Source organism: Microcaecilia unicolor, chromosome 1 (genome assembly GCF_901765095.1).
Source record: "Microcaecilia unicolor chromosome 1, aMicUni1.1, whole genome shotgun sequence".
Classification (NCBI taxonomy): Eukaryota; Metazoa; Chordata; class Amphibia; order Gymnophiona; family Siphonopidae; genus Microcaecilia; species Microcaecilia unicolor.
Genome location: NC_044031.1, coordinates 694,253,896 through 694,274,309, shown reverse-complemented (window position 1 = coordinate 694,274,309; position 20,414 = coordinate 694,253,896). Strand labels below are relative to the sequence as shown.

The 20,414-nt window shown below is 43.1% G+C and overlaps 1 protein-coding gene across 4 annotated transcripts in view; it reads right to left on the bottom strand.

Moving 5' to 3' along the window:
- The window catches only part of BNIP2 (BCL2 interacting protein 2), a 151,406-nt gene that overhangs the window by 40,352 nt on the left and 90,640 nt on the right, over positions 1-20,414 (bottom strand). For all 4 annotated transcript variants that reach the window (XM_030188452.1, XM_030188453.1, XM_030188456.1 and 1 more), the window contains one exon: positions 1,498-1,629. In XM_030188452.1, coding sequence (XP_030044312.1) covers positions 1,498-1,629 — 132 coding nt within the window. The remainder of the gene's footprint in view (positions 1-1,497; positions 1,630-20,414) is intronic.

Genomic DNA, 20,414 nt, shown 5'->3' with positions numbered 1-20,414 from the left:
AGGCTGTATGGTTGAGGGCCTCTGACCCTGTGCACCTGAGGTGTACTGGCCACCAAGAAAATTTTGCAGAGTGGGGTTAGGGGAAGGAGGGTCCAGCCAACTTATTTCTTTTTTGAAATTTCTGCCTTGTTGTAAGTGCATAAGCCAATCTCTACCATTAAACTAGTAACTTTATGTCTTCTTTGAACCTATACATCTCACTGAGTTTTTGGTAACCAAGAGAACTGAAAGAGAGACCAAATAGTCCTGAAAAAGTAATCTTTCTTGTAACTACATAGTTTCATCTTTTCTTTATTTTCATATGTTATTCTTCAGCTTTCCACGTTTCTAAATCTTGAATCATAGATTGTGGACTTGAGTATGTTAAAAACATAATATGTAATGAATTTCAATTATGTGAATTCATTGTTTTTCTTGCTAATTCTCTTTGTAGAAATAATGTTGTATTTAACTAATTTTCTGTACAAGTGTTTGCTTGAAATTTAAATTATAAATAAACAAATAAAAAAAACTAGTAACTGGGACAAAAACATATATGACCATGTTGTCACTCCTCTATTATGTACAGAACGTTGGTTACCAGTTTCTCATAGGATCACGTACAAGCTACTTACACTAGTCCAAAATTCTGGCACCCCCATTCTATCTTTCCCACTTATTAATTCCCTAAACCCCTTCTAGGACTCCCCCACACCTATTAGCTGACTCTAACCAATTAGTCATACTCTCTCTCAGAGTATGTTCATACACATTTTCACTATCATGGCCCCTCACAATGTAACCCATAATCGTACTGTAACACATTGTATTTCCATCATTCACAATGTATTGTAAGTCACACTGAGCCCGCAAATAGGTGGGAAAATGTGGGATACAAATGCAATAAAATAAATAAATAAATACCCTTTGGAATGCGCTACCTTTAACACTTTGGTTGGAAGCTTCACATATTCAAAAGTGAGCTTAAGACCTTTCTTTTCAAGGATGCATATAGGGAAAGGGAATGGGACTTGATATACCGCCTTTCTTGGGTTTTTGCAACTACATTCAAAGCGGTACTTTGACATATTGATGAGTGCTTCTTGACATCCAGACTGAGTGCTCTGTGCCTCACTCTGCACTACTTTGCTATCCTCTATCCTTTTTAAAATGTAGTGCCTTTCTAAAGCTGCATATTATTAAACTGGTGTGTGCTCCTTTCTTGTCAGCACACTCTTAATGCTGCTGTAATTTGCATGTCATTAGACTACTGCACTGGACATAAAATTTAAGCGTGTGTTAGAATACTGTGTGCTAAAGCTTAGCAAACTGTCTTAACGCACCATATGGTGGGAAGGGACCCCACTACTGATGGGCTACTTTTCACATGTGCTGTAATCGTCAAAGAGAGCAGATATACTGGAGGGTGCAATTGGTGTACAAAGAGCATGGCTTAGTCATCCTATTTTAAAGCTGTGGAAAGGAAATTAACTTTTGCCTGATTACATTTATAGTTACCTTCTATCAATTTGCTGGTAGCACTTCCTGAGCCACCCAAGGCTTGGCATTTTTCTTCGTGGCGTGGCACCATTTAAATAAACTATCATGTAGTTCTCTGCTACTAACATCTCCAAAGTGCCAATAACATACCTGCCAAAACAAATCCAAGAGGAAAGACGTTTGCATAATAAGAAGCATAAGAACAGTTCAACTTGATCTGGGAGGTCCAAGGGTCATCATTTCAAACTCTTCGTTTATTACAACAGAGTATCTCCTACTTTATCTATTGCTCAGGGCAGCGGTTCTAAAACAGTGTCTCATGAGCACTCGGGCGATGAGTCATAGGCCGGCATACCAAGCAGCTTTTTTTTTTTGTAAAGGCTGCAGCTTGTCTTGCTGTCTCTTCTCCTCCCACTGCAGATCCAGCAACTCACCCTCATCCTCCCCCAGCACTGCTTCCCCCCTCCCTCAATCTGTGAAACCTTACCGTCTTTGTAGGCGGCGACAACCATAACAGGCTGCATGGGCTGACCTGGAACAGTTCCTCTGCTGCAACTTCCTGTGTACACAAGGGCAGAGAGACAGCAAAGGAAATGCTCCGGATCAGCTCAGGCAGCCTGTTATGGCTGCCGCTGCTGGTGAAGAAAAGGAAAAATGGTGCTGCACCCACATTAGGTTGGGGGGGGGGGGGGGTGGAATTGAGGGACAGAGGGGGACAGGACCGATGCTGGACCTGTACAAGAGGAGAGGGAGGAAAATATGGTGGGGGCTATAGAGAAGCAAGATCATGGAGGGAGGAGACTGGACTGTGGATGGAAGGAGATGCTAGAACCCACAGGGGATGAGGCTACACACTTCTAAAGCCTGATGCTATGCAGATGGTAAACTGCACTTGGCAAGCTTTCAATTCTGGTGCAGTTTGCCACTTATACAACCCAGGAGCATAGAATCAGGAATTTTTTGTAGTTGCATCTCCTGCCACCAGGCTGGCTTCCTGTGGCCTGCCTTCCCTTCAATCAGCTGTCCTGCTGAACACTGAAGCTAGTCTTTAAAGGAATGAAAGAAGAAAGGAGAAAAGTGGAGAAAGGACAAATGGACAGCACCCACTGGAAAAAGCAGAAAAGAGAGACTGGGACCAATGTGCTTGGAAAAATAAAATGCCCAGACAACAAAAGCAGAAAAAAAGTGCTTATTTTTAATTTTTTTAGGAGGAATATGTTAACTCTGGGAACCGTGCATCACTGATGTCTTTGTATTTTGTTCAGTAAAAAAGGAAATGCATTTCCGTTTTTGCTTTTATTTCTCCTATGTTGTGGGTGCATGCCTGGTTTGACTGCTTGGGGTTCCCGGTTCAAAATTTTTTTTTTTTTTTTAAACATTTCTATTTCTGTGATCCCTGGTTATATAAGAACATAAGTGTTGCCATTCTTGGACAAATCAAAGGTCCATCAAGCCCAGCATCCTGTTTCCAACAATAGCCAATCCAGGCTACAAGTACATGGTAAGATCCCAACACAGTACATTTTATGTTGCTTATCCTAGAAATAAGCAGTGAATTTTCCCCAAGTCCATCTTCATAATGGGTTATGGACTTTTTTTTTTTAGGAAGCTATCTAAACCTTCTTTAAATCCAGTTTAGCTAACTGCTTTTACCACATTTTCTGCAAATGAATTACATGTTGAATGAAGAAATATTTTCTTCTATTTGTTTTAAATTTACTACTTTGTAGCTTCATTATGTGCCCCCAAGTACTAGTATTTTCGGAAAGAGTACCTGTTCCACTCCACTTATTATTTTATAGATCTCTATCATATCTCCCCTCAGCTGTCTTTTTTCCAAGCTGAAAAGCCCTAGCTGCTTTAACCTTTCCTCATAGGGAAGTCGTTCCATCCCCTTTATTATTTTCGTCACCCTTCTCTGTACCTTTTCTAATTCCACTATATCTTTTTTGAGATGGGATGACCAGAATTGCACACAGTATTTGAGGTCATGGAGAGATGCAAAGGCATTATAACATCCTAATTTTTGTTTTCCATTCCTTTCCTAATAATATCTAACATTTATTTGCTTTCTTAGCCACTGTCGCACACTGAGCAGAGGGTTTTAAAGTATCATCGACGACACCAAGATCCCTTTCCTGGTTGGTGACTCCTAATGTGGAACCTTGCATCAACTATAGCTCAGGTTCCTCTTTCCCACATGCATCACTTTGCACTTGCTCACATTAAATGTCACCTGCCATTTGGATACCCAGTCTCCCAAGACCCTCTTGTAATTTTTCACAATCCTCTTCGATTTAATAACTTTGAATAACTTTGTGTCATTAGCAAATTTAATTACCTCACTAGTTACTTCCATCTCTAGATCATTCATAAATATGTTAGAAAGCAGCGGTCCCAGCACAAACCCCTGGGGAACCCCACTATCTACTACTACTTAACATTTCTAGAGCGCTACTAGGGTTACGCAGCGCTGTACAATTTAACAAAGAGAGACAGTCCCTGCTCAAAGAGCTTACAATCTAATAGACAAGTGAACGGTCGGTTCGATAGGGGCAGTCAAATTGGGGCAGTCTGGATTCACTGAACGGTAAGGGTTAGGGTTAGAATACTGACCATTTAACCCTGTTTTCTATCTTTTGACCAGTTTTTAATCCACAATAGAACACTACCTCCTATCCCATCACTCTCTAATTTCCGCAAGAGTCTTCCATGAGGTATTTTGTGAAATGCCTTTTGAAAATCCAGATACACAGTACCGACGGCTCACTTTTATCCACATGGTTGTTTACCCCTTCAAAGAAACGAAGTAGATTGGTGAGGCAAGATTTCCCTTCACTAAATCCATGTTGACTTTGTCTCATTAATCCATGCTTTTGAATATGCTCTGTAATTTTGTACTTTACAGTCTCTACAATTTTGCCCAGCACCGACGTAAGGCTCACCGGTCTATAATTTCCTGGATCACCTCTAGAACCTTTTTAAAAAAGGAATCGGCATTACATTGGCCACCCTCCAATCTTCTGGTACCATGCTTATTTTAAAGATTATTATTATTATTACATTTGTAACCCACGCTTTCCCACTCAAAGCAGGCTCAATGCGGCTTACATAGTAAAAGGAATACAGATTATTATTAGAGGGTAAGAGTTAAGTATATCAGAATAAAAGGTGAGATGAATAGGTAGAAATAGAAATATTACTAACAATAGTACTGCAAGTTCATTTTTCAATTCTATCAGTACTCTGGTATGAATACCATCCGGTCCAAGCGATTTGCTTGTCAAACTGAGCCATTACATCTTCCAGGTTTATAGAGATTACATTCAGTTTCTGTGACTCATCAGCTTTGAATACCATTTCTGGCACCAGTATCGCTCTCAAATCTTCCATGGTGAAGACCAAAGCAAAGAATTCATTTAATCTCTCCGCTATGGCTTTGTCTTACCCGAGTGCCCCTTTTACCCCTCGGGCATCTAGCGATCCAACTGATTTTTTTGCCTGCTTCTGTATTTAGTTAGGGTTTGTCTGTGTTTTCAGTGTGACTCAGGTGTGGCATTCTCTTGCATGTAGTTTCTTATAGAACTCTGTAGCAATCCCACTTGTTCTGTTTTATGAGTAGTTGATGAATTGTGTTCTAGGGCTATGTGCAATATTTGTAGTGCTGCCTAGTCTTAGGTAGGGGTTCACGTTTGAACCATAGGAATTAGTGTAACTGCTGAATGGTAGATTTCCTACATGTATACTGAGTTAGGATTTTTTCAGGTTTTGTGCTAATTTATATGCATGAGTGGATTTATATGCATGAGAACCATAATTTTTTTTTTTTTTTTTTTGGGGGGGGGGGGGGGGGGGGGGGGGGTTATAGTATCTCTTCCATGGAAAAAAATGTGCAGTTATAATCTGTGCCTGTTGTGGGGGGGGGGGGGGGGAGGAACATTGGTTTTTGTGGATGCAGTGTGTTTTTACATTTAACTCATAAGAACATCTATACTGTAATCAGATCAAAAGGTCCGTGAGGGTGTCATGGCTGAAAACAGGTTCAGAACCACTGGATTAGGGCAATAACTAGAACAAAGTAGACATTTACTATCACAGCAATTGCATTAAAAAAACAGTACAGAATAACCAATCCAAAAGAACATTACATAGTAACATAGTAGATGACGGCAGAAAAAGACCTGCACGGTCCATCCAGTCTGCCCAACAAGATAACTCATATTTGCTGCTTTTTGTGTATACCCTACTTTGATTTGTACCTGTGCTCTTCAGGGCACAGACTGTATAAGTCTGCCCCGCACTATCCCCACCTCCCAACCACCAGCCCCACCTCCCAACCACCGGCTCTGGCACAGGCACAGACCGTATAAGTCTGCCCAGCACTATCCTCACCTCCCCACCACCAGCCCTGCCTCCCAACCACTGGCTCTGGCACAGACCGTACAAGTCTGTCCAGCACTATCCCCGCCTCCCAACCACCAGTCCCGCTTCCCACTACCGGCTCTGGCACAGACCATATAAGTCTGCCCAGCCCTATCCCCGCCTCCCAACCACCAGCCCCGCCTCCCGATCTTGACTAAGCTCCTGAGGATCCATTCCTTCTGCACAGGATTCCTTTATGCTTATCCTACGCATGTTTGAATTCCGTTACCGTTTTCACTTCCACCACCTCCCGCGGGAGGGCATTCCAAGCATCCACTACTCTCTCCGTGAAAAAATACTTCCTGACATTTTTCTTGAGTCTGCCCCCCTTCAATCTCATTTCATGTCCTCTCGTTCTACCACCTTCCCATCTCCGGAAAAGGTTCGTTTGCGGATTAATACCTTTCAAATATTTGAACGTCTGTATCATATCACCCGTTTCTCCTTTCCTCCAGAGTATACATGTTTAGTTCAGCAAGTCTCTCCTCATACGTCTTGTAACACAAATCCCATACCATTCTCGTAGCTTTTCTTTGCACTGCTTCAATTCTTTTTACATCCTTAACAAGATACGGCCTCCAAAACTGAACACAATACTCCAGGTGGGGCCTCACCAACGACTTATACAGGAGCATCAACACCCCCTTTCTTCTGCTGGTCACACCTCTCTTTATACAGCCTAACAACCTTCTAGCTACGGCCACCGCCTTGTCACACTGTTTCATCGCCTTCAAATCCTCAGATACTATCACCCCAAGATCCCTCTCTCCGCCCGTACCTATCAGACTCTCCCCGCCTAACACATACGTCTCCCGTGGATTTCTACTTCCTAAGTGCATCACTTTGCATTTCTTGGCATTGAATTTTAATTGCCAAACCTTAGACCATTCTTCTAGCTTCCGTAGGTCCTTTTTCATGTTTTCCACTCCCTCTGGGGTGTCCACTCTGTTACAGATCTTAGTATCATCCGCAAATAGACAAACTTTCCGCAAATAGGCAAACTTTACCTTCTAACCCTTCGGCAATGTCACTCACAAATATATTGAACAGAATCGGCCCCAGCACCGATCCTTGAGGCACTCCACTACTTACCTTTCGCTCCTCCGAGCGAATTCCATTCACCACCACCCTCTGGCACCTGTCCGTCAACCAGTTCCTAATCCAGTTCACCACTTCGGGTCCTATCTTCAGCCCATCCAGTTTATTTAAGAGCCTCCTGTGGGGAACCGTGTCAAAAGCTTTGCTGAAATCTAAGTAGATTACGTCCATTACTATCTTCTGATGTAGATCTAGTCTACTAAATAGACAATGCAACTCTTAGTCCACTGATTTCTAGCTATATTGTTAATCAACCAGGGGTGCACAAACTTAAACCTCAACCAGTCAACCAGGGGTGCACAAACTCACCCCCTCCTGACAGAGACAGATGGGATACTTTTAACCCAATGACAGAGGAGAGCCTTGACAAAATCCTAAAAGACCTTCGACCAACTACCTGCTTCCTCGATCCCTGCCCATCAAAGATAGTGCAGCAGGCAAGTATGGGCCTCATACAAGGCGACACAAAAATTGTGAACACCTCTCTTTCTAATGGGCAGCTACCAACAGCATTAAAAAGGGCAGTGGTCTGCCCTCTGCTGAAGAAAAACAACCTTGACCAGGACAAACTTGAAAATTACTGGCCAGTATCCGTTTCTACGAAAACTCATAGAACAAACAGTTTGTTCAACTTAATGACTGGTTAGAAAAGAGTAACTGGCTACATCAATGTCAATCTGGATTCAGACCTGGTTATGGTACAGAAACGGTCCTTGTATCCTTATTAGATGATCTTTACAGAAACTGGGACAAGGGATTCACCTCGATGTTAGTACTGTTCGACTTCTCAGCGGCTTTTGACACCATGGATCATATCATGCTAGCACAACTGACAGAAACAGGTATCAATGGAACAGTACTTGCTTGGTTCAGATCCTACCTATCAGACAGGCAACAATCCATAATGTTTGGCAACAACTCATCACCACCATGGATGTGCAGCTACTCATACCCATTGAACCTGACTTACCTATAGCCTTGAATAAACCGATTACCTGTCTAACATCAATTCAAGGATGGGCTAAACACAAAAACTTTGCCTGAACCCAAGTAAAACTGAGTTTTCTCTGTGTCCCTAACAAAAGTGGATACATACCTGACATCAAAATCCCTTTTAGGAAGTATGAACTCCCCCTCAAATCACAAGTCAGGAACCTTGGAATACAGTTAGATTCAACACTTACTCTTATTCCCTAAATCCAAGCAACCTTCAGGAGCTGCTTCTACTATTTGCGACAGCTACGCTGCCTCTCTCCTTACATCAAGAAGGCAAATCTTATCCCAGTTGTGCATGCCATGATAACATCAAGACTCGATTACTGCAATGAACTATACAATGGTCTGACTACAAAGGGCCTGCACCAGCTCCAGTAGATTCAGAATGCAGCAGCAAGACTCATAGAAGGTTGCAAGCGACGTGACCATATCACACCATTTTTGCAAAAACTTCATTGGTTACAAGTACAATACAGGGCTAAATTTAAAACTCAATGTCTGATCTTCAAGGCCCTGAAAGGAAATGGTCCCGAGTACCTGAAAAATAGGATGATCCTCCACACACCGCCAAGGACACTAAGATCTTCTCAAGGACTTTCACTAACCACACCCTCTCCAAAAGACATTACATGATGTGATACCCGCAAGTGAGCCTTCTCCAGAATAGCCCCCACACTCTGGAATGCACTGCCTGAAAGGATGCGCTTAACACAAGACTATTTCTACTTCAGGAAGCAGGTGAAAGTTTGGCTTTTCAATCAGGCCTTTAATAGAAGAAGTAACTAACTCGTTAGTCTCACTCACATACACAAGGAGTGACTCAGGCTGCATATACTGCAGCAGGACATGTTTATCCACTCCTACCCTAGCTGAGATAATATTTAACCATTTCTCTGACCTCAGGTGCAACTTTCTTTAAATCAATCACCTTACTTTCTAACTCTTCCTACTTTCTTACCTATATTACTTTCTAACTCTTCCTACTTTCTTACCTATATGTTACATCTTTGCTTTACCCTTCGCTATCAATTATAATGTTCTATTACGTATTATGTTGACATTGTAAATAGTATACCATGCCATACTTTGTATTGTTTTTGAATATTTTTCCTGCTGTAATTGTCTATTGCTCATGTTTGATCTATTCTTACTATACACCGCCTTGAGTGAATTCCTTTAAAAAGGCGGTAAATAAATCCTAATAAATAAAGCTCCAAATAGTTTCCAAAGCACCAATACAAAATTTCCAGTTTAGTTACTGGATGTATTTCTGTACTGCTTGTTAAAAAAAAGAAATACACTGTTACTAATTCTACACAGTCTGACTAGCTGTTCTGAAATACTTTACAAGGAAGGAGGAAGTACAACAAAAACTACTCACTAAAATCTGCAGCTCAGCACTCAGTTAGGATCTTTCCCCCTCAAGCTTATAGGGAGTCACTCTACTAGCCTCAGGATCCTTAAAAGTATCCTGGGAAACCATATTATTCTTCAAATGAAAGTGCTCCTACAGTAGTACTTCCAACCACTGGCACTCCCACCCAGTTTTGGGAATTCACCTTCCCCTACAGGTCTCAGGATATCAGTTAAATAAAGGGGGGGAAAAGAGTAACAAAAGTATTTTTGTCACAAGAGATTCTATCATGGCCTGTATTGTACTCACCTAGTACCTCTTTTGCCTAAAAGGGTACATTGAATTAATCTTTTCCAAAAACCCAAATCAAGGAAGACTGGTGGCCAAACAAGATCTCTCCTTCCCAATACTGGAGCCTTACCTGCTGTTTTATTGTAGCACTAGTAAAAAAAGGTCCGTTCCTGACAGAAATGAAATGGGCACTAGCAAGGTTTTCCTCGGAGTGTGTATGTTTGAGAGAGAGTGTGTGTGAGAGATGGAGTGCGTGTGTCAGACAAAGAATGAGAGAGAGACAGAGTGTGTGTGTGTTTCAGTGAGAGAATGTGTGAGAGACAGAGTGTGTGTGATAGAGAGTGTGTCAGACAGAGCGACACCATAGACAGCCATCAGGCAGTGGCTGTCAGCTCTGCATGCGCTCCTCCTCTCGCCTCACACGTCGCTGCGCTCCTCCGGGGTCTTACTCCAGGGGCAGTGACGTGGAGGCGAGAGGAGGAGCGGCTGCAGAGCCGACAGCCAATGCCTGATGGCTGTCTACGGTGCTGCGTTTGAGGTTTGAAAACATTTCTTTCTTTTTTTCTTTTCATAGCAGCTGCTGCTGCTCAACAGGAGAAGCAGCAGCGGCCGGACAGTGTTACCAGTGGCAGCTGCGGGCGGCGAGGGGGTTGATGTGGTTCGGGGGGGGGGGGGGGGCTTGGGTGATGCGTCAAGGGGGTGTTTGAGCGGCGCACTCACAGCTGTTTCCCAGGCAAGGGGAGGAGTAGCAAGTTGCTCCGCGTGTTTCCCTACTCCTCCCCCTGCCTGGGAATCAGCTGTGAGTGACGTCAGCCTGACTACGGAGCCTAGCTCAGCAACTCCAGGAGCCACGGACACAGGCAGCTACTTTAGAATGTTGGAGGTGAGAATTATTATATAGGAGGATGATATGAGTTTAATTGTCAGAGTTATTGATTTTGCTGGATCAGATAGAAATATAAAATATATACAGATGCAAAGACTTAACTTTCACCTTCCCCCTGGAAACTACTGATAACAAAAACTAGCTGGGTGGATACCTAAGCCCATCAACACATCTCCAAAGAACAAAACTCTGAAGATGGACAGCAATCACAGAGAATGGAGTTAACAAAAGATAGCAAAACTCCATCTAAAAAGCCTATCTACTCTCAAAGACTCTTTTAAACCTATCAAATGCCTTCGGGAGTGGAGGAGTGGCCTTGTGGTTAGGGTGGTGGACTCTGGTCCTGGGGAACTGAGGAACTGAGTTCGATTCCCACGTCAGGCACAGGCAGCTCCTTGTGACTCTGGGCAAGTCACTTAACCCTCCATTGCCCCAGGTACAAATAAGTACCTGTATATAATATGTAAGCCGCATTGAGCCTGCCATGAGTGGGAAAGCGCGGGGTACAAATGTAACAAAAAAAAAAAATATCACAGCAGATGTCCAAAGTCTTATGATGTCATTAAACATGTGACCATTTACCATGCTCCATCTCAAAACTAGATGAAGCCAGTTCTCAACTACCCCTGAGTTTTCATTGGATCGAGTACACCCCACCTGACATCAGCCTAGGGTCCAACAAGAAATTACAAAAAGCCTGGAAAATGCCCAGTTCTCTCTCTTGGGCTCGTTTCTTCGCTCTGCCTCTTGCCTCTCTGCTGGACTTCACTCACACACATCTAAAATAAGATTTTCTCCAGCAACAACTCTGCAACAAAAGACTTCTTTAGCAGCAAGGAGCTCCTTCATCACTCCAATCAGCAGCCTCCATCAAAGTGAGTTACCATTATCCAGCTTAATTTATAATTCAGACTTTTTAATCTTGAAAAGCACATTTCCCCTTGTGAAAGATCCCTAAAAGCTGCCTCTCTCTTGTAACATTATTACATTACCTGTATTGTAAATAAACATTTTAAAGTTAAATATATGGTTTTTATGTTCTGAGCACGTCCTTAAACCTTACAGTGCAGGTTAGTGTAATTCAACAAATATAGTATTTAATTCCCCTTTTCTTACATATTCTTATATTACCTTATATTTAATTGGTGAAGAATAGTATATAATAGAATAGAATATTATATTAGACTAGTAAAAAAGGCCCGTTTCTGACACAAATGAAACGGGCGCTAGCAAGGTTTTCCTCAGAGTGTGTAAGTTTGAGAGAGTGTGTGTGAGAGTGACTGTGTGAGAGAGAGAATGTGTGTGTGTGTGTGTGAGAGAGAGTGAGTGTGGGTGGGTGCGAGTGTGTCTGTGAGAGAGTGTGTGTGTCAGAATGAGAGTGTGTGCGAGTGCGTATGTGAGCCACAGTGAGTGTGTGAGTGTGCTTCACACAGATACAGTGTGTGTGAGAGTGTTTGTGTGAGACGGATAGAGTGTGAGAGAGTATGTGTGCGATACACAGACTCTCTGTGACAGCGAGAGTGTATGAGATCGAGAGAATGTTTGAGAGTGACTGTGTGACACATAGAGAGTGAATGTAATACAGTGCGAGACATAGAGTGTGTGGTAGACAGTGTATGAGAGTGAGAGAGACACTGTGTGTATGTCAGAGATACCTCCCTTCCCTCTCCCTCTGTGTGGTGGCAGGACCCCTCCCCCTCTGTGGTCGCAGGACCCCTCCCCCTCCTCTTAACTTGTGCTGTTTCTTCAGGGATATACAACACCATTTATCAAAGAAGAGTGCCTAGATGACCATTAAAAAATGATTAATTCATGTAATCTTGTTTTAGATATCGGAATAGGCAGCCTGGAGCAATCTTCATCTTTACTAATCTGCTCTTTTGTTTGCTAGACTGTGATCACTAACTGCTGCAGGCACTAAGTAGGTTCAGCATGCAGAACTAAGCATCCTAGGAAGAGACATGGGAAGGGAGAGAGGAAGGAAAAGACAGAAGGGAAGAGACACTAAGGGGAAAAGAGAGAAAAGGGGGCAAATACAGGGAAGGACAGCAGCTGCATGATTAGCTGATTAACGATGATATACAATCTGGCAGGTTTAGAAGGAAAAAAAAACCGGCACACAGGTGGCTCAGTTGCTTTCTTCGGCAGAGCTGACTGAAGAGAAGGCAGACACCTAGGAGCTTTTTTTTCTGTCACATCCGCGATTCTTTCTCTCCGGGAACATCCATGCTTGGCATAGTCAGAGGAAGCCTGCAGCTTGACAGCTCGATCAGTGAAAAGCTCCTCTTAATATCCTAACGCCTGGGCTGTCAGGAACTTCAGAATATAATTTCCTAGGGGCACAGCAGGCAGCCATCCGCTGTGAGCTCTGCATCCGCTCCTCCTCTCACCTCTCGCGTCACTGCCCCTGGAGTAGAAACCTGGAGGAGCACAGCGACGTAGAGGGCGGTGTTCTCAAGTTGTTGAAGAGAGGGAGGGAGGAGGTGGAGGGCAGTGTTCCGAGGTCAGAGAAGAGAGGTAGGTTTGCGGGTGCGTTTTGGGGAGGAGGGTGGGTGAGGGTGGCTGTGGCTGGTTGATGTCCTCTGGCGACTTTGGATGTGCGATGGATTTTACACAGGGGGGGAGGGGGGGTTGTCGCGGGTGTGTGTGGGTTAATCCGTTGTTACCGGCCGTGTTGATGGCCCTTTCCTTTCTTCCTTTGAAGAAGTTTTTGAGCCTTTGGCAGGTTTTTTTTTTTTTTTTTTTTACTGTGTTGGAATTTGCTGGCGCTAGTATAATTTGATTGGGCACGGTCGCTGCTGGAAGTGGGAGATGTCATCGTGTTAGCAGATGGATACAGAAGCACGAATGCTTCAATGTTTTTGTCCACACTGCCAGCTTCAGAACGTTGGAGGTGCTTTTTATTATAGGTGGAGGGTTGAGTAGTGGGTGCGGTGACCTTGGGGGGGGGGGGGGGGGGGTGGAGGGTGGTGGTGGAGGGTGGTAGCGGTGGCAACGTGGGGGAGGGGCGTAGTGCTGAGCGATGCGATTCGCTGAGTGTCATAGCCCCGCCCTCGACATCATAACGTTGTGACGCGAGGGCGGGGCAGACATCCATTGGGAAAATTCCGATCTATGCCACCTCAGAAGTTGCAGCTTCATTAGAACGTTGGGGTTGCGAATTATGTGCGGAAGGGGCGTGGCTGAGGGCGGGTCTCTGAGTGACAGTGAGTGGTGCATGAGTGACAGTGAGTGGTGCTGACAGCCTAGCCTACCAACAGTGCAGGGCTTCAGTGTTTCCCTGCCACAGAGTGAGCTTCAGAATGTTTGAGGTGAGAATTATTTATATAGATATTATTTTTACATTTTTCATTATCATCTTTCTGCAATGCCAGATGCTCAGTTTTAGTCCCAAACTTGGATTGCCCAACTTAGTTCTCATGGTGGAGGGGTACTTGCAGTCAGCCAAGGGCATGGCAATACACTCAGAGGGTTTACTTTGTTAGGTCAGTGATTGTCATCTAGGTATGCATATCTTTCTTCTTCTCATTGTCAGCGAGACTTGGCGATGTGGCTTTTCCAAGTGCAATGCGGGTAAGGGCTTCTTTTTGGACTTACCAACTGTCAGTTTCCTGAGACCCCTACCTAATTTATTCCTACATTTTCATATTAGGAGACATTTGTGCTACCTACCTACCTACAAATAACAACTTGCATTCAGAGAGGAGGAAGAACTGTCTTCTGTCCTACTTTTACATCTCAAAACCCAGACTAATGAGTTATTTTAAAGCGTTACCTTTCTTGCTATTTAATTAATTTATTATATCAAAGCTACAAATTTATCAATTACCCACTAAAAGGGGGCAATTCTGTAAGTGGCATTCGAATGCCACGCAGTGAAAAGCAACTCTATAATGGCATCTAGGTGCCTAGACTCTGTTAGCAAATATAGTGTAACCTGGAAGGTCATTTTCAATATGACATCATGTCCAAAACATCCAGAATCTAGGTGGCGAATACAGCAATTTTTGAAACAAAACATTTCTTCTCCCCCCCCCCAAAAAAAATGGCCACTTACTCGATGTTTTTGTACTCTGTGCGTTTATCTTTTTGGTCCATTTTCGAAAAATAAATAAAAACACGCCCAAGAAAAACACAAAAGCACAAAATCAAGCCATGGATGTAGGAGAATTCTTAGTAGACTGGTCACACAGACATCCCAGCAGAGCAGTGGGGTACCCTAGGGAGCACTGCAGTGGACTTCACATAAAAGCTCTCAGGTACACATCTCAATGTTACCCCTACATATTGTATGGAAAGCCCATCAAAAACCTACTGTAACCAGCTATACACCATTACAATAGCCCTTATGGCTACAGGTATCACCTATATATGGTATAGTAGGATTTTGGTGGGCAGACACTTTCCACCACAAGTGTAACAGAGTGGATTATGGGCCTGGGTTCCCTTCTCCACAGTGCAGTGCACTGACCACTACACTACTCCAGGGACCCTCTTGCTGCTCCAATACGACTGGCCATAACATCTTAAGCTGTCAGAGGCTGGTATGTACTGTTGCTTTCCTATCTTTGGGGGTGGGGTGTCATTCCTTTATTGTTCCGATGGTCATCTGGTCATTTAGGGCACTTTTTTGTGGCTTAATCGTTATTAAAACAGGTCTAGCTCAAAAGTCTTAGTTTTAGTCCTGGATGGTTTTTGTTTTGTTCCATTATGGCAGAAAAATGTGTATGTGTTAGGAATGCCCTAATCCCACCCCCTTCTGATTTGGACCACTGAATATGAGTATTTGGCCACAAGTTTTCAAACAAAATTGTAAACAGAATATTAAAAAGTATTTTGGATTTATCTTTCAAGGAGACAAAAAAAAAAAAAAAAAAAAAGGTACATCTCAAATATATAGGGGAAAGATTCAAAATGCACTTAAGGTGTCTGCAATGGGTACAGACCACAAGTCCTTTTCAGCAAACCCACTTAATACTATAAAGTCACTGACAGCCCCTTTTTATTAAAGTAAAGAAAGATTCGGACTTAACGGGCTGGATCTTCCCACAGCACCTTCAAGGACATTACTACTATTTAATTAAATTATTTTAATTGCAGGTCATGCATTAACATTCTGATTAAATATGTGGTACCTGCTCCCAATTAATGTGAAAAAAACCTCTTACCGTCTCCTAAATATGAGGAAGTAAGTGGTCCCTCATTAACTCTGCATTAAGTAGCATGTGTGTGATAAATGCAGCGCAGGGATAGGCAACCTCAGTCTTTAAGGGCCACAACACAGTCAGGTTTTCCCCAATGAATAAGCACGCCACACAATGGAGGCAGCACATGCAAAATAGATCTCGTGCATATTCATTGGGGAAATTCTGAAAACACAATTGTGTTCTGGCCCAGGCCCTCGAGGACCAAGTTTGCCAATCCCTGGTGCAGCGTGTTAACTGCCAAAAGGCTATTTAATGTGGCTCTGCACTAGCAGTTAATATGGCGTAAGATGAGCATGAACCCACTAGTGCCCAAAGTTCCTATATATATTTTTTTTTATTACATTTGTACCCCGCACTTTCCCACTCATGGCAGGCTCTATGCGGTGGGCAATGGAGGGTTAAGTGACTTGCCCAGAGTCACAAGGAGCTGCCTGTGCCGGGAATCAAACTCAGTTCCTCAGTTCCCCAGGACCAAAGTCCACCACCCTAACCACTAGGCCACTCCTCCGCTATATGGGAACATTGGGCACTAACGGGTTAAGTGCTTAATAAGCTTTAGTAAAATGGTCCTTGAAAGTGAGGTGGGCTCAGAAAGTTAACTTTATTCAACCATGGAAACAAAAAGAGCTTGCCTGGCTGAAAATCTGCATAACCTGGAGTAGCTCCTAATGGTTAGAGCATCAGGCAGAGAACCAGGGAAGCCCAGTACAAATCCCACTAAGGCAGGCTCCTCGTGATCTTGGGCAAGTTACAGTGGTGGAAATAAGTATTTGATCCCTTGCTGATTTTGTAAGTTTGCCCACTGACAAAGACATGAGCAGCCCATAATTGAAGGGTAGGTTATTGGTAACAGTGAGAGATAGCACATCACAAATTAAATCCGGAAAATCACATTGTGGAAAGTATATGAATTTATTTGCATTCTGCAGAGGGAAATAAGTATTTGATCCCCCACCAACCAGTAAGAGATCTGGCCCCTACAGACCAGGTAGATGCTCCAAATCAACTCGTTACCTGCATGACAGACAGCTGTCGGCAATGGTCACCTGTATGAAAGACACCTGTCCACAGACTCAGTGAATCAGTCAGACTCTAACCTCTACAAAATGGCCAAGAGCAAGGAGCTGTCTAAGGATGTCAGGGACAAGATCATACACCTGCACAAGGCTGGAATGGGCTACAAAACCATCAGTAAGACGCTGGGCGAGAAGGAGACAACTGTTGGTGCCATAGTAAGAAAATGGAAGAAGTACAAAATGACTGTCAATCGACAAGATCTGGGGCTCCACGCAAAATCTCACCTCGTGGGGTATCCTTGATCATGAGGAAGGTTAGAAATCAGCCTACAACTACAAGGGGGGAACTTGTCAATGATCTCAAGGCAGCTGGGACCACTGTCACCACGAAAACCATTGGTAACACATTACGACATAACGGATTGCAATCCTGCAGTGCCCGCAAGGTCCCCCTGCTCCGGAAGGCACATGTGACGGCCCGTCTGAAGTTTGCCAGTGAACACCTGGATGATGCCGAGAGTGATTGGGAGAAGGTGCTGTGGTCAGATGAGACAAAAATTGAGCTCTTTGGCATGAACTCAACTCGCCGTGTTTGGAGGAAGAGAAATGCTGCCTATGACCCAAAGAACACCGTCCCCACTGTCAAGCATGGAGGTGGAAATGTTATGTTTTGGGGGTGTTTCTCTGCTAAGGGCACAGGACTACTTCACCGCATCAATGGGAGAATGGATGGGGCCATGTACCATACAATTCTGAGTGACAACCTCCTTCCCTCTGCCAGGGCCTTAAAAATGGGTCGTGGCTGGGTCTTCCAGCACGACAATGACCCAAAACATACAGCCAAGGCAACAAAGGAGTGGCTCAGGAAGAAGCACATTAGGGTCATGGAGTGGCCTAGCCAGTCACCAGACCTTAATCCCATTGAAAACTTATGGAGGGAGCTGAAGCTGCGAGTTGCCAAGCGACAGCCCAGAACTCTTAATGATTTAGAGATGATCTGCAAAGAGGAGTGGACCAAAATTCCTCCTGACATGTGTGCAAACCTCATCATCAACTACAGAAGACGTCTGACCGCTGTGCTTGCCAACAAGGGTTTTGCCACCAAGTATTAGGTCTTGTTTGCCAGAGGGATTAAATACTTATTTCCCTCTGCAGAATGCAAATAAATTCATATACTTTCCACAATGTGATTTTCCGGATTTAATTTGTGATGTGCTATCTCTCACTGTTACCAATAACCTACCCTTCAATTATGGGCTGCTCATGTCTTTGTCAGTGGGCAAACTTACAAAATCAGCAAGGGATCAAATACTTATTTCCACCACTGTACTTACACCTCCACTGCCTCAGGTACAAACTTAAGACTGAGCCCTCCAGGGACAGGGAAATACCTATTGTATCTGAATGTAACTTACATTGAGCTACAACTGAAAAAAAGCACAAGACAAATCCAAATAAATGAAGTTATATGGCTAATGACCTATATAATAAAAGAAATTGGAGGAAATATTTCTTCACTCAACGCGTAGTTAAACTCTGGAATTCGCTGCTGGAAAAAGTGGTTAAGGCAGTTAACTTAGCGGACTTCAAAAAAAAGGTTGGATGGCTTCCTGGAGGAAAAGGCCATAGAATGTTATTGAATGGACGAGGGAATAATACACTATTTCTAGGAGGTGCGGGACAGATTGCTTGTTCTTTTGGCCGCTGTCGGTGACAGGGTGCTGGGCTCGATGGACCCTTGGTCTGTCCCAGCATGGCAATGCTTATGTACTTATCTGAAAGATATCTTTTTAAACCCAGGCCCATAGAGGACATGTATGTTGAGTCCTACATTATAAAAAAAAAAGCAAAATGCTGAAAGTGCGTATCTGCCTTTATAAAATATGTTCCAAACCAGACTCTGTAACACACAAATGTTAAAATGCATATTTACACCGGTTCCAAAATGATATATATTTTATGATACACATACACCCCCCTCAGGGACACTACACATGTGGAGAAGGTGGCTGTGTGATATGAGGCCAAAGTGGAACTTTTTGATCCCAATGCTACGTGATACAGATCACCACCCTGCTTAATACCATCCTTACAGTACAACATGGTGGTGGCAGTATCACATTATGGAGGTGCTTTGGAGCAGCAGAATAGGGAGGCCTGTAAAAATCAAAAGAAAAGATGAATAGTACAAAGTGCAGACAGGGTTCTGGAGGAAATTTTGTTAGACCTGGGACTGGGGTGAAGATTCTGTTACATAGGACAATTATCCTAAGCACAAAGTAAAAATGAAGTGGCTTAAAAAAAAAAACAAAAAAAAAAGGTAGAAAGTGAATGCCTGAGCAGACCAGTTCAAGTCCAGACCTGAGTCCAAAAAAAAAAAAAAAAATCTGTGGCAAGACTTCTAGACTGCAGATAATTCCCATCTTGAAAAGAGCTTCACTTATTCTGTCATCTCTACTCTAAGCTGCAGAGTCCTACCCATTAACTCTCCATAATAATGCTGTTCTATAGCTTTTTATCATTCTCTATTGCCCTACTCTATCTTTTCTAGTTCTGCTATAATTTCTTCACATGGGGCAACCTGAATGGCACAGAAGAATATATAACGATAAACCAAGTATCAACTCATACACGATGAGATCTATCAAGCACGATGAGATCTATAGACTACTAAATTCATCACTTATTCCACTGTAATAATAAATGTACAGATAAGGGAAAAGACCTCAGATGCCCACACACAGATACATACATTAAACCTATCATAGGGCTCCTTTTTCTTTCGTCGGTCAAAAACCTTCAAAACAAGTTATGCAATAAATATATTTTTATATAAAATCAACCATTGTGTTCAACATCTTTATAAAGCTGTATATTGGCAAACATGAACTTATCTTAGTTTTGCCTATTCTTCAAGAGTGGTTCCAAGGAATATTGTCAATGTGCAGAAGTTAACAATGTAAATGTGTACTTCAGGAGTAGTGCAGAAAAACATGATTGCATGCACTGAGTGAATCGATAAGGTTCAAACCCTGAAGAAACCAGATATTGCACAGGTGTAACAGGCCCAGTTAGGCAAGATTAAGATAAGTGCATGTTTGGTATAGTTTGAACACAAGGGTTGATTTATATAAAAAATTATATATTTGAACAAAATTTTTTTTAAAAAGATTTATAATTTTATGAGAAAAAAAACAAAAATTGGAACTGTTAAATATATAACCTCAACAGGTCACCCTTTTACAGATTCAAATCCCCCTCCCTCCATTTCCTAAAATTCCCCAAAATGGAAAAGGGTACAGGCCAGTAAGCACCTCCCCCTACTCCCCCAGACAAAACTATCCAATCCACTATAGCATTCCAGAGCTTGAAGGTTGACAGGACTTCCCGGAAGAGCACCAATGGTGATATATGTCCCAAGTCTTATGAAAGGAAAAACAATTGATCCTGCTGAAGTATCGGCTGGTGTAAAGTATCGGCCTGCTTATCCGACATTGCTGCCTGGATGTCCAACCGCCACCTGAAACTGAACATGGCCAAGACCGAGTTCATTGTCTTTCCACCCAAACCCACTTCTCCTCTCCCTCCATTCTCTTTCTCAGTCGATAACACCCTCATCCTCCCCGTACCATCTGCCCGCAACCTCGGAGTCATCTTCGACTCCT